The sequence below is a fragment of the Hyperolius riggenbachi genome, chromosome 1, assembly GCF_040937935.1.
Source record: "Hyperolius riggenbachi isolate aHypRig1 chromosome 1, aHypRig1.pri, whole genome shotgun sequence".
Classification (NCBI taxonomy): Eukaryota; Metazoa; Chordata; class Amphibia; order Anura; family Hyperoliidae; genus Hyperolius; species Hyperolius riggenbachi.
This window is the reverse complement of record NC_090646.1, coordinates 521,832,396-521,848,737: the sequence shown is the minus strand read 5'-3', so window position 1 is coordinate 521,848,737 and position 16,342 is coordinate 521,832,396. Positions and strand designations below refer to the sequence as shown.

At 44.5% G+C, this 16,342-nt stretch overlaps 1 protein-coding gene across 5 annotated transcripts in view; it reads left to right on the top strand.

Annotated features, from left to right (window-relative positions):
- CUX2 (cut like homeobox 2) overlaps positions 1-16,342 on the top strand; it is a 549,861-nt gene that overhangs the window by 411,724 nt on the left and 121,795 nt on the right. For all 5 annotated transcript variants that reach the window (XM_068245676.1, XM_068245662.1, XM_068245667.1 and 2 more), the window contains exon 8: positions 10,798-10,924. In XM_068245676.1, coding sequence (XP_068101777.1) covers positions 10,798-10,924 — 127 coding nt within the window. The remainder of the gene's footprint in view (positions 1-10,797; positions 10,925-16,342) is intronic.

Below are 16,342 nucleotides of genomic sequence, written 5' to 3'. Positions count from 1 at the left end.
GTGTTTAGGGAGGCTGACGCTAGGTCAAACCAGGGTACAGGTGGAAGGTGTACCTGAACAGTACTCGGACTATGCGGATGTGTTCTGTCCTAAGGCTGCGGATAAATTGCCCCCGCATCGCCCGTTTGACTGCCCCATTGACCTCCGTTCCGGTTGTATGCCTCCTCGAGGCCATCTGTATAATTTATCTGGCCCCGAAAAACTAGCCATGCAGGAATATATCCGTGAAAACCTGGCCAAGGGCTTCATTCGACCGTCCCGGTCACCCGCTGGGGCAGGCTTCTTTTTTGTTAAGAAAAAAGACGGAGGTTTAAGGCCTTGTATCGATTACCGGGGCCTTAACAAGATCACCGTGAAGAATCGCTACCCGTTGCCACTGATAGACGATTTATTCACACAGGTCACAGATGCTAGGATATTTTCAAAACTAGATTTACGGGGGGCATACAATCTGGTGCGTATAAGAAAGGGCGACGAATGGAAGACGGCCTTCAATACACCGGACGGGCATTACGAGTACCGGGTGATGCCCTTTGGGTTATGTAATGCTCCGGCCGTCTTCCAGGAACTTATTAATGAGGTCTTTAGGGAGGTGTTAGGGAAGTTCATCTTAGTCTACCTAGACGACATTCTTATCTTTTCTAACAACCTCTCTGAACACAGAACCCATGTCAGATCGGTATTAGACAAACTGAGGCAGAATATGTTATACGCCAAACTTGAGAAGTGTATTTTTGAGGTTACGTCGGTTGCCTTTCTAGGATATATAGTCTCCACCTCAGGCCTGTCTATGGACCCTGCCAAGGTCTCCGCGATCCTGGAGTGGCCGCTGCCGTTGGGGTTAAAATCTCTACAACGGTTCTTGGGTTTTGCGAACTATTATAGAAGGTTTATAAAGGGGTACTCCACAGTGGTTGCACCCCTCACCAGCCTTACTAGGAAAGGGGCAGACACCGCTCATTGGCCTCCTGAGGCCTTACAGGCATTTTCTACCTTAAAGGGGTTGTTCTGCTCAGCGCCCATACTGAGACACGTGGACACTTCTTTCCCGTTTATTGTGGAGGTGGACGCCTCGGAGGTCGGGGTGGGGGCTGTGCTGTCTCAGCGTTCAGGTCTTCAGGGTAGATTGCACCCGTGTGACTATTTTTCCCGGAGGTTCTCTCCAGCAGAGAGAAACTACTATATAGGCAACAGGGAGCTCCTAGCCATCAAGTTGGCCTTCGAAGAATGGCGTCATTGGCTAGAAGGAGCAGAGCACACTATCACGGTTTATACTGACCACAAGAATCTGGAATACATCGAGGGGGCTAAAAGGTTAAGCCCTCGGCAGGCTCGATGGTCTCTATTTTTTTCGAGGTTTACATTCCTGATTACGTATACTCCAGGTAGTAAGAATACGAAGGCGGATGCACTCTCGAGGTGTTTCGAGCCGGAGACAGCACAGACCTCTGTTCCCGAGACCATTGTTCCACGAAAATTGGTGTTAGCCGCTACCGAGACTTGGGAGGACTGGAAAGAGACTTTGAGTCCTTTCCAGCAGGATGTCCCGGAAGGGAAACCAGAGGGGGTTTTGTTTATCCCGTTACCATTCCATCTCCAGATCTTGGAGATGGTCCACTCTCATAAGAACGCGGGTCATCCCGGAGTCTCTAGAACGCAGGATCTCGTGGCTAGGTGTGCATGGTGGCCCTCACTGGCAGCTGACTGCAAAGAGTTTGTCAGGGAATGTGCGGTGTGCGCAAAAAGCAAGCCCTCCCGGCTAGCATCTGTAGGTACACTGCAGCCTTTGCCCACCCCGAGCGAACCATGGACCCACCTGTCCATGGATTTTGTGGGTGAGCTTCCAAGGCTGAGGGTATGTCGGTCATCTGGGTGGTAGTCGACCGTTTCAGTAAAATGGCCCATTTCGTGCCCCTGAAGGGACTCCCCTCGTCCCAGGAACTGGCCGATTTATTTATCACCCATATCTTCCGACTGCATGGCATTCCAGAAGACATAGTATCCGATCGGGGAGTCCAGTTTGTTTCTAAATTTTGGAGGGCATTCTGTCACCAAATGGGCATGAGACTGTCATTTTCATCGGGCTACCACCCACAGACAATTGGCCAGACTGAGAGGGTCAATCAAGCATTAGAGCAATTTTTAAGATGTTACGTCGCTGAAGCACAGAGTGATTGGGTTAGGTTTTTACCTTACGCAGAATTTGCGCACAACAACTTAAAGAGTTCTTCCTCGGGTTTCTGTCCATTTCAGATAGTAACCGGGAAGCTACCCAAATTCTCTCCGTTGCCGATTGCGTCCACTCCATTTCCAGCCTTGGAGGCTTGGCAAAGATCATTTAAGGACATGTGGTGGACCATTAAAGATAATCTGGTGAAAGCATTTCAGAGTCAGAAAGGTCAAGCGGACAAGAGACGCTCTTTAGAGTGGAGATTTCAACCAGGAGACTTGGTTTGGGTGTCTACCCGCCACTTGAACTTGAGACAGCTTTCAGCCAAATTGGGACCCAGATTTGTGGGTCCATTCCGGGTAGCTAGAAAAATCAACAATGTCACATATGTCGTTGATCTTCCTGCTAGCATGCGTGGCGTGAGGTCCTTCCATGTATCCTTACTTAAACCTGCAGTTCATGTGGGTCCCACTCCTCCTCCGCCTGTAATAATAGATGATCAACCAGAATATGAAGTCGAGAAGATTTTAGATTCCCGGGTGGTACAAAATTCTATACAGTACTTGGTACATTGGAGAGGGTACGGCATTGAAGAGAGACAATGGGTACCTGGGAGCCGCATGCATGTGGACGAATTGGTGAGGGAGTTTCATGCTTTACATCCAGAAAAGCCCGGAAGGAGTTGTCCGGAGTCCACTCCTCGGGGGGGGGGGGGGGGGGGGTACTGTAATGAAACGCGGAAAAGCCGCTACCTCTCAAGGTGAGGCGGCTGTTTCCGCGTCCAGCATGGCGTCACAACGCGGAAAAAACGCTGCTTGCCGCATAGGCAGTGCGGCGGAATCCGCATTGGTAACGGCGGAATCCGCATTGGTAAAAGCGGAATCCGCATCGGAGACGGCTCCTTCACTCGAGACTTTGCTAAACAGTACTGGTGTGGCTGGGACTCATAGTCCACCTGGATTCAGAGTTACACGCGCGCGCGCACAGAAGCAGAGTTTAAATAACAGTCAGAAGGGAGTCAGCTGACCAGCTAGGTCAGCTGACAATTTCCACTGCTCTCATTGGTCCAGCAATCAGGGAGGTCCTGGAAAGGTCCTTGTGTATATATACTGCTGGCTGTTTACTTGCTCTTTGTCTGGCGTTGCGATCACATATGTGGGAGCACCCAGATCCGTAGTCAGATCCGCAAGTGTGCCGGGACCAGCTGGAGCTGTAATCCTACACTTAGCTAGATTCTGTTGACAGCTAAAGTACTAGTTTGATTGTGATTATCTGTTATGACCTTTGCCTGCCTCGACTACCCTCCTGAACTCTGATCTTGTACCTCAATATTTCTGATACTCTGTTGCCGAACCTTGGCCCGTTCCTAGACTCCGCCTCAGCCTCCTGATTCTGTACCTCGATATATCTGATACCCCGTTGCCGAACCCTGCCTGTACTTTGACTCCGCCTTTGTCTTCTGATCCTGTACTGTATCTGTCTGTGTGTGTACGACCTGGCTTGTCCGACCTCGAGAACCGACCTTACCGTTAGAGGCAGTTCCTCGCTCTGTTAGCGACCCTTCCTTCTGAGGGTCACTTTCAGACTTCCTTCCTACTGTCAGTCTGACTCCTCCCGTCTTGGATAGCTCAGGTCTGCGGATGGAATCTGGGAGCTAGTCTACTTTAGGGGACCCACCGTAAATCCCCATAGAGAATTGGAGCTGTGCTGAAAACGGAACAAATTTTCCGCTTTCAGCTCTTTTAAATCCCCACAAGCTATAGATCTTTGGAAAGGTTAGAATCTGCTCTAACGGATGATGCTACTTTCGGTGAGCAAAAGGTGCAACTCACCATGTAGGAAGCGCCGGAACGGCCGCGATCGCGGCTCTGTCGGCCATCTTACTTCTGTGCTGCTCATTTTTCTCCCATCTCATTGGAGGGATTGTTAGCTGGGGGCGTGTCAGAAACTGCTCTCCCTTCTCCCCGGACAAGACAAACGCAGAACTAGCTACTGACGGTTTTTTTTTTCCCCTCTGGCACGCCCCCAGCTAACAATCCCTCCAATGAGGAGGGAGAACAATATGAGCCAGCACAGATGTAAGATGGCTGACGGAGCCGCGATTGCGGCCTTTCGGCGCCTCGTTCACGGTGACTTTCAGTTTCTTCTCACCGAAAGTGGCATCATTCGTTAGAGCAGACTCTGAGCTTTCCATACATGTATAACTTGTGGGAGTTTAAAAGAGCTGAAAGCGGAAAATTTGTTCCGTTTTCAGCACAGCTCCAATTCTCTATGGGGATTTACGGTGGGTCCCCTAAAGTAGACTAGCTCCGGAATCTGTGCAGTACTCCTTGCTGCACTGAGGCCTAGTCCTCAAAGTGTTACTGTCACACCAAACACTACACTCTACTCAGGTGAACAGAGGTTAGCTAGTATATCAGATTATCGGTGATACTGCAGATCACTTATAATCTGGTATACATCTGTATTCCCAGTGATACTGCAGATCACCGGTAATCAGATCCTCTCTGTGCTTCACCGATCGTTACACCATATAGTCTACTCCTCAGTGTCTTTCTCCTGTCCCGCGCCCTGTTTGTTCACTGTGGTCAAGGGAATTTTCCGTCCTCCATTTTGAAAATGGCCATTACCCATAACAGCTTTCTGGTCAGCACACAGTTAAACTGTAACATCGCCCACTTGAGCCATAGGGAAACATGGACATTACCTGGTACATCGGTTTTCCTCTCAGCTATAACTGACAGCAGCAACTGATATTTTAATGACAGCAATTGATATATTTCAGATCTGACAAAATGTTGTCAGAACTGGAAGGGATTATTGTCAGAAGAAAATGGTAAGCTTCTGAGAGGAACTGATGGCAAGGTAACTATGGAATGCTCATTTGAAGTTACCTCATGTGTTTATTTTAAATATTTTTACTCAGTACAGGTTCTAAGTGGGCCTAATGGTGGCCATACATGGTACAATAAAAAGCGTTCGATTATCCTGTTTATTCAATCTAAATGATCGAATCGAATGAAAGTTGAAAATATTTTTTTTTTTCGATCAAGAAATTCGAACGATTATCACGTTTTTTTGAGAAAAATCAGATCGGTCATGCTGGAAAAATCTTTATATTCGATCTAATGGAATAATTAAACTAAATTATCTAATCGAAAAAATGTTTAAAATTTTACCATGTATGGCCACCTTTAGGGAACCTGAAGGGAGAGGGTTGTGAAGAATGACATATTTATTGCATTTAAAACAATGCAAAGTTCTCGGCTATCCTGCTGATCTACTGCCTCTAAGACATTTTTTAACCCTGAACAAGCATGCAGATCAGTTGTTCTGACTGAAATATGACAAGATTAGCCACATGCTTTAGGTGAGTGATTCAGACACAACTGAAGCCAGAAAGATTTGCAGCACTACCAAACAACTGGTATTGTTTAAAAGGGAATAAATATGGCAGCCTCCATATCCTAACACGCAGTTTGAGCCTATTTAGTTGTTTCTCACAGAGACAACACTTCTTCCAGCTTCTATCTTTAAATCCTGTACAGGCAGTAATCTTTAACATATATCCATACATGCATCAGGTTTCTATCAGTGATGCCATTAAAGGATACCTGTAGCCACCTAAAAAAAACCTCACCTAAGTCTCTGGATCCTATAGATTTTCCTTGGCTACTGATTTTTTTGGCTAGAACTCTAAATTGTTGCTAGGAGTCTTCAGATGTCACTGGCTTAAAGGGAACCTAAACTGAGAAGGATATGGATTTTTCCTATTAAAATTAATACCAGTTGCCTGACTCTCCTGCTGATCATGTGTCTCTAATACTTTTAGCCACAGCCCCTCAACAAGCATGCAGATCAGGTGCTTTGACTGAAGTCAGACTGGATTAGCTGCATGCCTGTTTCATGTGTGAGATCCAGATACTACTGCAGCAAATTGATCAGCAGGAGAGTCAGGCAACTGGTATTGTTTAAAAGGAAATATCCATATCCCTCTCAGTTTAGGTTTCCTTTAAGAAAATGGCCAGGGCAGCTCTCTCTTGCCCAGCACCTGCTATTCTGCAAGTTGTTCAACGGAAGTTCCTGCAGCATGGAGCTGCTCACACGTACCTTCCTCCCATCTCCATAGAGTAGCACATACTCCTCGGCCAGGCGCTGGGAAGCATTTCTGTATAGTTATTGTTACTAAACCACCACCAAAAATGATCTGTAAAGCTGTGGGTTTACTTTAAGGTATGGAAAGCATCCAAGACAACTTTATGAAAGCATCCAAGTATTGGGGGACAAATACTGAAGATGTGTGCTAGGCTTTAGCCCTGCATCATTACCTTCCCCTGGACATGTTATGGGCCTGGCTAGAGCAGATTTTGCATTTCCCCAACTCTTAGGTATAGCAGAGAAGCATATTGTATATGAATATTACTTTACCTGCAAGGTAGACATGTGATAACATCAGGCTTTTATTCGTCATGTATGATGGATTGCTTTCCAAGGTTCATATTTCTTTACCTATAAACATCCTTCCTACTTGTTACCAAAGGCAAGTAAGCAGGGTGAGTTTAGGTAAACTTTAATTATTTACACAAAGGGTTCAACACTGAACTAGAAATATTGTAATGAAAAATACAATGAGTTTTCTTGTATGCCCCTTGGCATAGATACGTGTGATACATGTAAATCACATCCATGTCTGTTTTTCAGATTATTTATCTCTGTGCTATTTTTTTTTAATCTGTGTCCTTGTTTGACTGAAGAGCTGCCACTCAATTAACAAATGATGTGGTCCCTAGTACCAGAATCAGCATCCTCTTTATTCGCCAAGTACGCCAATGGACGTACCCGGAATTGTTTGTGGTTCACATGGCAGTGGCAGTAGTACATGAGACAGACATAGGTACATGGAAAAAATACATTGATACAGACCTGAGCAACAAAGTACAGGCCATAGGGGACAAGCAATGGGACCCTAAGACAGCTAACGCTGTGGGGCCAGGACTGCACAGGGTTGCTTGGAGTTCATAGTTGGCAAATATGCTGTCGAAGTGCAGGGTGGGCATTTACAGTGGCCGGATAGTGTAATGGTCAAGGGCTCTGCCTCTGACGCAGGAGACCAGGGTACGAATCTTGGCTCTGCTTGTTCAGTAATCCAGCACCTATTCAGTAGGAGATCTTAGGCAAGTCTCCTTAACACTGCAACTGCCTATGGAGCGCGTCCTAGTGGCTGCAGCCCTGGCGCTTTGAGTCCTCCAGGAGAAAAGCGCAATATAAGTGTTTGTCTCTCTCTCTCTCTCTCTCTATTACCTGGGAGTCGATTTGTGCTGACCCTCCAAAAGGAAGGTGGATCTGCAGGGGGAGGGGGGCCTGGAGTTCAGCTTGAGGACTGTGCAGATATAGGTGTCCCCAGTATAGGTAGCCAGGTATAGGTGCCCCCTGTATAGGTAGCCCAGCATAGGTGTCCCCTGTATAGGTGGCTAGGCATAGGTTCCCCCAGTATAGGTAGCCAGGCATAGGTGCCCCAATATAGGTGATGGAGGGGGAGCCACGGCCAGTATATACTGCCCCAGTATAGGTAGCTAAGTATAGGTGCCCTCAGTATAGGTAGCCAGGCATAGGTGCCCCCAATATAGGTGATGGAGGGGGGAGCCACGGCCAGTATATACTGCCCCAGTATAGGTAGCTAAGTATAGGTGCCCCTAGTATAGGTAGCTACATATAGGTGCCCCCAGTATAGGTAGCCAGGCATAGGTGCCCCCAATATAGGTGATGGAGGGGAGAGCCACGGCCAGTATATACTGCCCCAGTATAAATAGCTAAGTATAGGTGCCCTCAGTATAGGTAGCCAGGCATAGGTGGCACCAGTATAGGTAGCTAAGTATAGGTGCTCTCAATATAGATAGCTAGGCATAGGTGCCCTCAGTATTGGTAGCCAGGCATAGAGGCCCCCAGTATAGATAGCCAGGCATAGGTGCCCCCAGTATAGGTAGCCAGGCATAGGTGCCCCCAGTATAGGTAGCCAAGCATAGGTGCCCCCAGTATAGGTAGCCAGACATAGGTGATTCCAGTATAGGTGATGGAGGGAGGAGCCACGGCCACACTGGGACTCAGCCACAGGGAGGGGGGCCTGACTTCTCTCTCCCTCTCCTCGGGGGGCCCCCTCCGTGCTTCCCCCTCCACTGCAGAGTAAACGCAGCAAGAAGCTTGCAGAAAGTAGTCAGAGTAAGCAGCTGCAGACAGAGAAGCCGACATCAAGTGATCGTCGCATGATGCCCGGAAGGAGGTGAGTTGTTTCTACCAGGCTTGCTGCGCTTACTCTGCAGTGGACGGGAGTGCACAGAGGGGGGCCATCATTGTGCTTTTGTTCACTCAAGTGTTAAAGACTATGTAGTAGCCCAAACACTAACAGAAGTAAAAATGTATGAGAAGCTTAGAGAAATAATAAATACGGGCATGAGCTTAAATTTTTACTTTACATGAAGTGTTTGCTCCACAAGAAATGGAACCAGCATGGGATGAACCAGAACCTTAGGAAAAATGTACTGCCTTTATGAATTAGATTAAACATGATAGAAGCTGCTGTTCTGCCCATGCCGATTAAAGTTCCCCTATAGTTAATGGGGAGAAAGCAATCATAAAGTGGCAAAATGTTCTTTGAGAAACTTAGGGACAAGTTAAGAGTACAATACCGTATTTAAAAAAAAAAAAAAGTCTGGTTCCCATTTCTTCAAACATACTTTGTAAATTCAGTAACTCCACATTCCTCACTCTTTAATTAGGACACTTGCAAGTTGACTTGCCCACCAAAATATGAGTCCTACTGGCATGTTTTACTCCCAGTAATACTTCCAACACATCTCTTTATATCCTACAGGGTTTAAAACCCTGATTTAAAAGCATTACCTTTTTGAGGCAGGTACTGGCTGGTGGCCGAAACCTCTCTCTCCATCCAGCCCTGTGAGGCCAAGATAATAGGACGACTAGTGTGGGATTTCTTCTCCTTAACTCTTTCCAGTTAAACCTAAAAATAAGATACTTTATAGTGTAAACCAAGTCCTCATTTGTAGCACTTACTCTGTTTAACTGGTTATACTGCTGTTATTAACTTCCTGTTGCAAACTTGTATAATTGTTAACTACCATAACTTCTTCTTTCTATGTTATAACTGCCGTTGCCACAATAGCAACATACTACCATTGTAACGAGTTCAATACTGTTTTTCTTAGATGCTTTATAACTCTGTAAAAAAGTGGCAAGATGAAGTGCAGCTCATAATCTCTAACCTAATGAGATGATATATTTATATATAAAAAACAAAAGCTAAATATTGGAACTCTTAGACATACCCAATGTGCTGCTTACCTGACCTGTGAGCTACCAACACAAGTGTGTGAGCTACCAACACAAGTGAAACTCGAAAAATTAGAATATCATGCAAGTCTATTTATTTCAGTAATTCAACTTAAAAGGTGAAACTAATATATGAAATAGACCCATTACATGCAAAGCGAGATATTCTATGCCTTTATTTATTATAATTGTGATGATTCTCAGACCATTAGATCATTGTGAGGTGATGTTCAATATTCTAGGCTCAAAGTATCAGACTCTAGTCAGCTAATTAATTCAAAACGCCTGCAAAGAGTTCTTCATATATTAGTATCACCCTTTAAGTTGAATTTCTGAAATAAATTGACTTTTGCATGATATGCTATTTTTTTAGATGGTTAGCGGTTGGGTTCCATAACCCTGACTGCTCCCTAGTAGTAGTACCTTTGTATTCTATAACCTCTTTCATCAGACAAGCCCTCTTTACTGTGGCCTACCCTCACACTGATGCCCTAACTCTCTCTGCCGAGCACTTTCAGGACAGCCCCTACCTAATGTGTCCCTAACCCCCTCCCTTTAAATAGTAAGTCTGTGGCAGCGTTCTCCCCCCAGTGTATCCCTGTGTATTCAGTGCTGCATAAATATTGGTGCTCTACAAATCCAATAATTTTTATTATGATAATGTGTACAAATGTCCGATGAAAGCTTGCATTATGGAACTATTTTAAGAGTATGATTTTTTTCAAACATTTTTTACTTACGTATTCTCCTCAAGTAACACAGTACAAAACTATTTTCTCTAAGTAGTTGTTTCTCGTTTGCAGTTCCCCACTTCTCACTTAGCTGAATGCTGTGTAATTTGTTTTATCATAGGTAGAGTCACTTTAATAAAATCACTGTCAAAAATGTCAGCAGATCACAGTTTATTGCAGACTTAATGAATGCTAGTTAGGGTTGAAAGTGCATTGTCCTCCTGTTCACTGGAGTCCCTGAGCCAGTTCTCAGGCATTCCAGCCACTAGGAGCCAGGCATGATTCAGCTGGAGCTTGGTAGCAACTGTAATGCAAGCAGGAAGCTGCTACTTTCACAGGCTTCAGGCTAAACTCACTATTTCACATCCAGCTGTGACGCTCAAACACCATTGACCTGCGGCTCCCCCGCTGACTGAATTAACTCTCTAGCTTACGCCTTAGAAGCTAATCGAAGGTTTTACACCCATGCCTGGCACTGTAGTAGGTTGTTAGGAGAGGCACTTGCTCTTTGCAGGACTTTCATGCTGCTTCTGTGAATTTTTACACCCACAGAGAGGAAAGAGGGAACTGCTCCAGCTGGGATCCTGCAGCAGAGGGAGGAAGCTTGGCACAGCAGCATTAGCAGCAAACTATTCTCGGCGGACACCTATCAGCAGAAAAACGAAGCAGATAGCGAAAAGTACGTGAGTAGTAACCGGTTTTCATCCAGTGATTTTTATTTGCAGGTGTAAATATCTGTTCGTCTCTCGGAGAGAGCTTTAAATGGATTTTGGATATTAATGCTGGAAAAGATTGACTGAGTTGGCATCTGTACCTGGCTGCACTCAGAATCATTAGTAGCACTCTGTAAAACATTATGCACTGCCTGCAACGTTCAGCATGATGCTCTTTAGGAATGTTGGGGCATCTGCGGCAACAAATGATTACACTTGTGCTGAGCATCACAACTATCTGCCTCAATTAATAGCTAAGGGCAGGATTTGATGATTCTAATCCATCAATCCAAATTCTTCATTTACTAATCTTGCTACAGAGCATAAAGTAAAATCTGGTTGCCATGAATTCCCCCTTGCACTTCCTCTATTACTCATTTTATTATTTGATCAAAGTAGCACTTGGGCAGTTGCAGGTTTGTGGCTCTGTCTGCATGAATTTGCTAAAGTCTCGCTATGTTCACATTGCTTTCCGCTGGCTGCTGCACCCACCTCCAACAATGCATAAAACATACTGGTGTGGGGTACTGGCATCTGAGCACCATGGCCTGAAAGTGTGTATAAGGGTGAGGGTAGGGATAGCTTCTATATATACTCGTTACAGCTCAAGCAATATACTATGTAATGTAAATAATAAAAGAATAAATGATGTACCTGAGCACAACTAAGTTTGGGCACAGTGCTCTACTCTCTGTATATAACGCAAAGTGTAGCAGTAAACATTCAGCAGCCATCTTTAATTGTTCTGACTTTTGCAGAGAGCTCATGGGTGAAATTTAATTGGTTGCTCTGCATTATTTATTTATTTTTTATTTTTTTTGCACTCCTATAGTTTTTTTATGTAAAGTTCAAACACTTCAGCGCTCAACCAGTGTAGTGTTTGTAGTTCCTCTGTACTTCATTTTGCCGTTATTCTTATGTAGTGCTGACCCTTTAAAAGAAAATGCTCCACATGGCATAGTAGGATTAAACTTAAAGGGAACCTGAACTGAGTAAAATTATTTAAACTAAACACATGATGTTGCTGCAACTGAATTTTAAATACTTACCTCGCCATCAGTTCCTCTCAGAAGCTCACCATTTTCTTCTTACAGTGATCCCTTCCAGTTCTGACAAGATTTTGTCAGAACTGAAATATACCAGCTGCTGTCAGTTATATATCAGCTGATGTCAGTTACAACTGAATGTGCAAGTCCATGTTTCCCTATGGCTCAAGTGGGTGATATTACAGTTTAACAGCGTGCTGACCAGGAAGCGGTTATGGGGTAATGGCCATTTTCAAATGGAGGACAGAGAATTCCATAGATCACATTGGACAATCAGGATGCAGGAGAGGAGAAAGAGATTGATGAGCAGGCTACATGGTAGGTAAGTATGACCTGTGTATGTTTATTTTGACTTTTTATTTTCAGTTCAGGTTCTCTTTAAACCACCCCCATACCACCATGTGTGTAAGTATTGCCTTTACTTAAAGTGGGCATTAGTCAGATCGTAATAATCTGATTGCTCGCATCCAATTGCTTTGTACCATGGGCAGCATGGTGTCAAACTAGCTAGTATTGTCTTCTTGCATTGCTAGACCCCCTTCCAGGACAATGCTCCCCTTTGTTTACCTGTATTTCTTTTAAGGGAACCCAAGGTGAGAGTGATATGGAGGCTGGCATATTTATTTCCTTGTATCAATGCCAGTTGCCTGGCAGCCCTGCTGATCTTCTGGCTTACAAAGTGTCTGAGTCACAACCCTAGAACAAGCATATGGCTAATCCATTAAAACCTGAGTCAGTTTGGTCACAGTACCTGAACTCCATATGCTTGTTCAGGGTCTATGGCTAAAAGTATTAGATACTTAGGACCAGGAGGACTTCCAGGCAAATGTTATTGTTTAAAAGGAAATAATTATGGCAGCCTCCATATTATGCTAATCTCGGGTTCCCTTTAAAGTACTCTGCTTTCCCCACACATTCCAAAAAAATATAGTGACCCTGGCTAAAGGAAAGTTAGTGATATACATGCCCTCTACAAAGTGCTATGGAAATATCAGTGCTATATAAATCAATAATAATAATAATAATATAAATCCATAAACTAGTGTGTTTTGAGCCACTCCCCTACTTTCTTAGTGCAGGGAAAACTGTTGTCTTTAGGAATGTAAAAGTTTTGAATTGGTTTTATAGGGATCTCTGTCTCTGCTGAAAGGCTTACAGTACATATTATCAATATTAATCATTATCTGAATACTGCCCTTTGATCTGGTTACTACCCATTTAACCTCTCTGAGAAGGTTAAGTGTTCCCAGAGGCTCTGCTGGACGCCACACTGATGTCACCATTTACAGCACATGGAGCTGGGCTGACAAGCCATGTCAGGGATATGCAGATTAGTGGAGAGTGCAGCAGCAGGTAAGAAGGACTGTGGGAGATTTTTATGAAATACAATGATAGATGTTGACTTTAACGAGCATTTTGGAGCTGCAAGGCATCATATTCCATATGGCATCATTTATTAGAGGAGAAATGCAGGGAGGAAGGTAAAGTTTAGGAGTCGGAGCTTAAAAAGAAAAAAAGAAAAAGTAGCAGTGAAAATTTGCTTTTCATCGCTGCACATCTGCCTTGGTAAATCACCCTGCATGTTAAAGTAGATAAACCTAGAGCAGACATCTTTGCTGTAATGATTTTGTAGCAAGTTCTATTATAATGTAGACAGTGGATTGTATAATTGCGCTACTCTATACTTTCAGGTGCGGGAAAACATGCAATCCATATGGACAATTCCAATGAGGAGGTCTCCACACTGTAATCCTGGAAACATCCAGTCAGGATGCTCATTGAAATTGTCTCTATTATAATGTAGAGAACCTCTCATACGATCGGGGCCGGCCCTAGGTTTCACAGCACCCTGAGCAAAACCTGATTTTGGTGCCCCTCCTTCATCACACGCACACACACACACGCACACGCACACACACACACACACCACACACCACACACCACACACACACCACACACCACACACACACCACACACCACACACACACACACACGCACGCATGCATGCATGCACGCATACATACATGCACGCATACATACATGCACGCACACACACACGCACACCACACACGCACACCACACCCACACACCCACACACACACACACACACACACACACGCAATTCACCTTCTCTCCCGAGTTACCTCCTAGGACAGTGGTTTCCAAACCTTTTTGAAGTCGTACATCACACCAAATGCTCAGATCTCTGTGACACATCGCATATGTATAATAGAAAAATACTAATAACCACAAAATGGATACAAAGAGTGCATTATTCTGAATACACTTAAAAACTAAGGCTAGAAACTTTCAGGAATATTAATAAAATCAGTAGGACAGTCAGACGTGCCCCCCCCCCCCCCCCCCCCAAATTTGAATTGATAGCACAGCACCGACAATTTTTAACCATGTGTTATAGCCGCAGTGCGCCTCCCCCCCTCTAAAAAAAAAAAAAAAAACGCCCTCAGACTCAGTATAGGTAGGTGGCCAGGTATAGGTGCCGCCAGTATAGGATCTCATGTGTAGATGCCCTAAATATAGGTAGCCAAGCATAGGTGCCCTCAGTATAGGAAGTCAGGTGTAGGTCTCCCCTCATAGTTAGCCAGGCGTCAGTTCCTCCAGTATAGGTAGCCAGGTGTTGGTACCCTCAGTATTTGTAGCCAGGAGTAAGTGCCCTCCCTCCATTCGATAGCCAGCTCTAGGTGCCCCCTTGGAAGCCGGCGCCCTGAGAGGGATGCAGCTGCCAGTCTGTAGGAGTACAAAACAAGCAGTAAAGACTTGCTTCAGAATCAGGCTGGATTCACAGTGGTCAGATGCATAACACAGGTGTTATAATGAGTGTGAACTGCAATGGAGACTGGACATAAACTTTAAGGGCTGGTGCACACCAAGAGCGCTTCTGTGCGCTTTCTTTTAAAAACACCAGCGCTTTGAAAATCGCTTGGCTAATGTATTTCAATGGGATGAAGCACACCAGAGCGATTAGCTTTTTTCCGAAACGCAAACGTTGGGTCCTGCAGCATTTTTGCTGAATTCTGAGGCAATTCAGCCTCAATGTTAAGTATAGGAAAATGGAAAATCGCTCAGAAAAGCACTAGGTGAAAGCGATTTTCCAAGCGTTTTTGTTACAGAAGCTGTTCAGTTACAGCTGTACTGTAACAAAAATATAAAAGCACTACACCAAAACGCTCCAATAATCGCTAGGCATGCTTAGAAAATTGCTAGGCACATGCCTAGAATCACCTAGAAAAATCACTTCAAAAAGTGTTTGCTTTACAATAACTTGTAAAGTACCTGGTCAGAAGTCCAGACACTGCACCTGACTGTATGTCCTATAGGCTGCAATCTTATAAGAGAGATCAAGACTGTGCTGCTGCTACGACAAAGATTACCAAAAATGGATCGATTCCATTAATCTGTTTGAATTGCATAGCAGCTTTCCTTCTTTTAGCAGGCCTGAACGATCATTTCGGAACAATATTACAATTGAATCGGATGATCAATTGTCCTGAGAATTGAATCATTAATGGGCACCATAACTTAGATGTCAAATTACTTAAAGAGGACTGTAACGGCTCATAGCAAAACATTAAAAATTATTCCGAATATCGACTTTTACTCTTAAACAATATAGGTAGTATAACGTGCTAGGTATCTGAGCAGAAATTTAAGATACAGGCAGGAGGCAAACTGAAAAGTAAAGTAAATTATGAAGAGTAAAGTTAAACTTTAGGATGTGGTCCCACATGGATCAGTTATACGTTCTACTTCAAGGGAACCTGAAGTGAGAGAGATATAGCTGCTGCCATATTTATTTCCTTTTAAACAATACCAATTGCCTGGCTGTCCTGCTGATCTATTTGGCTGGATTAGTGTCTGATTCACACACCTGAAACAAGCATGCAGCTAATCTTGACATTTTTGTCAGTATATGCTTGTTCAGAGTTTATGGCTGAAGGTATCAGAGGCAGAGGATCAGCAGGACAGCCAGGCAACTGGTATTGTTTTTAAAAGGGAATAAATATGGCAACCTTCATATCCCGCTCACTTCAGGTGTCTTTTCAATACTAGGGCCCTTATTCAGTTAGATTAGAGTAATTATGGCAGTACTTTTTCACCGTCTTTTGGGTACTTTTCAATTGCGTCATGCTTAAAGCTGGCCATACACTGGCCCGATTCGCCGCCGTTTCGACAGCAGATTCGATCACTGGGATCGAATCTGCTGCCAATCGTTCACGCTACACGCCGAATTTCGATCCTTTTTGTCCGATACCGTCGATCGCTCCGTGCGGAAAATTAGCATCGATCGCCGGCGGGTAGGGAGCGTGTCCCTAGCGG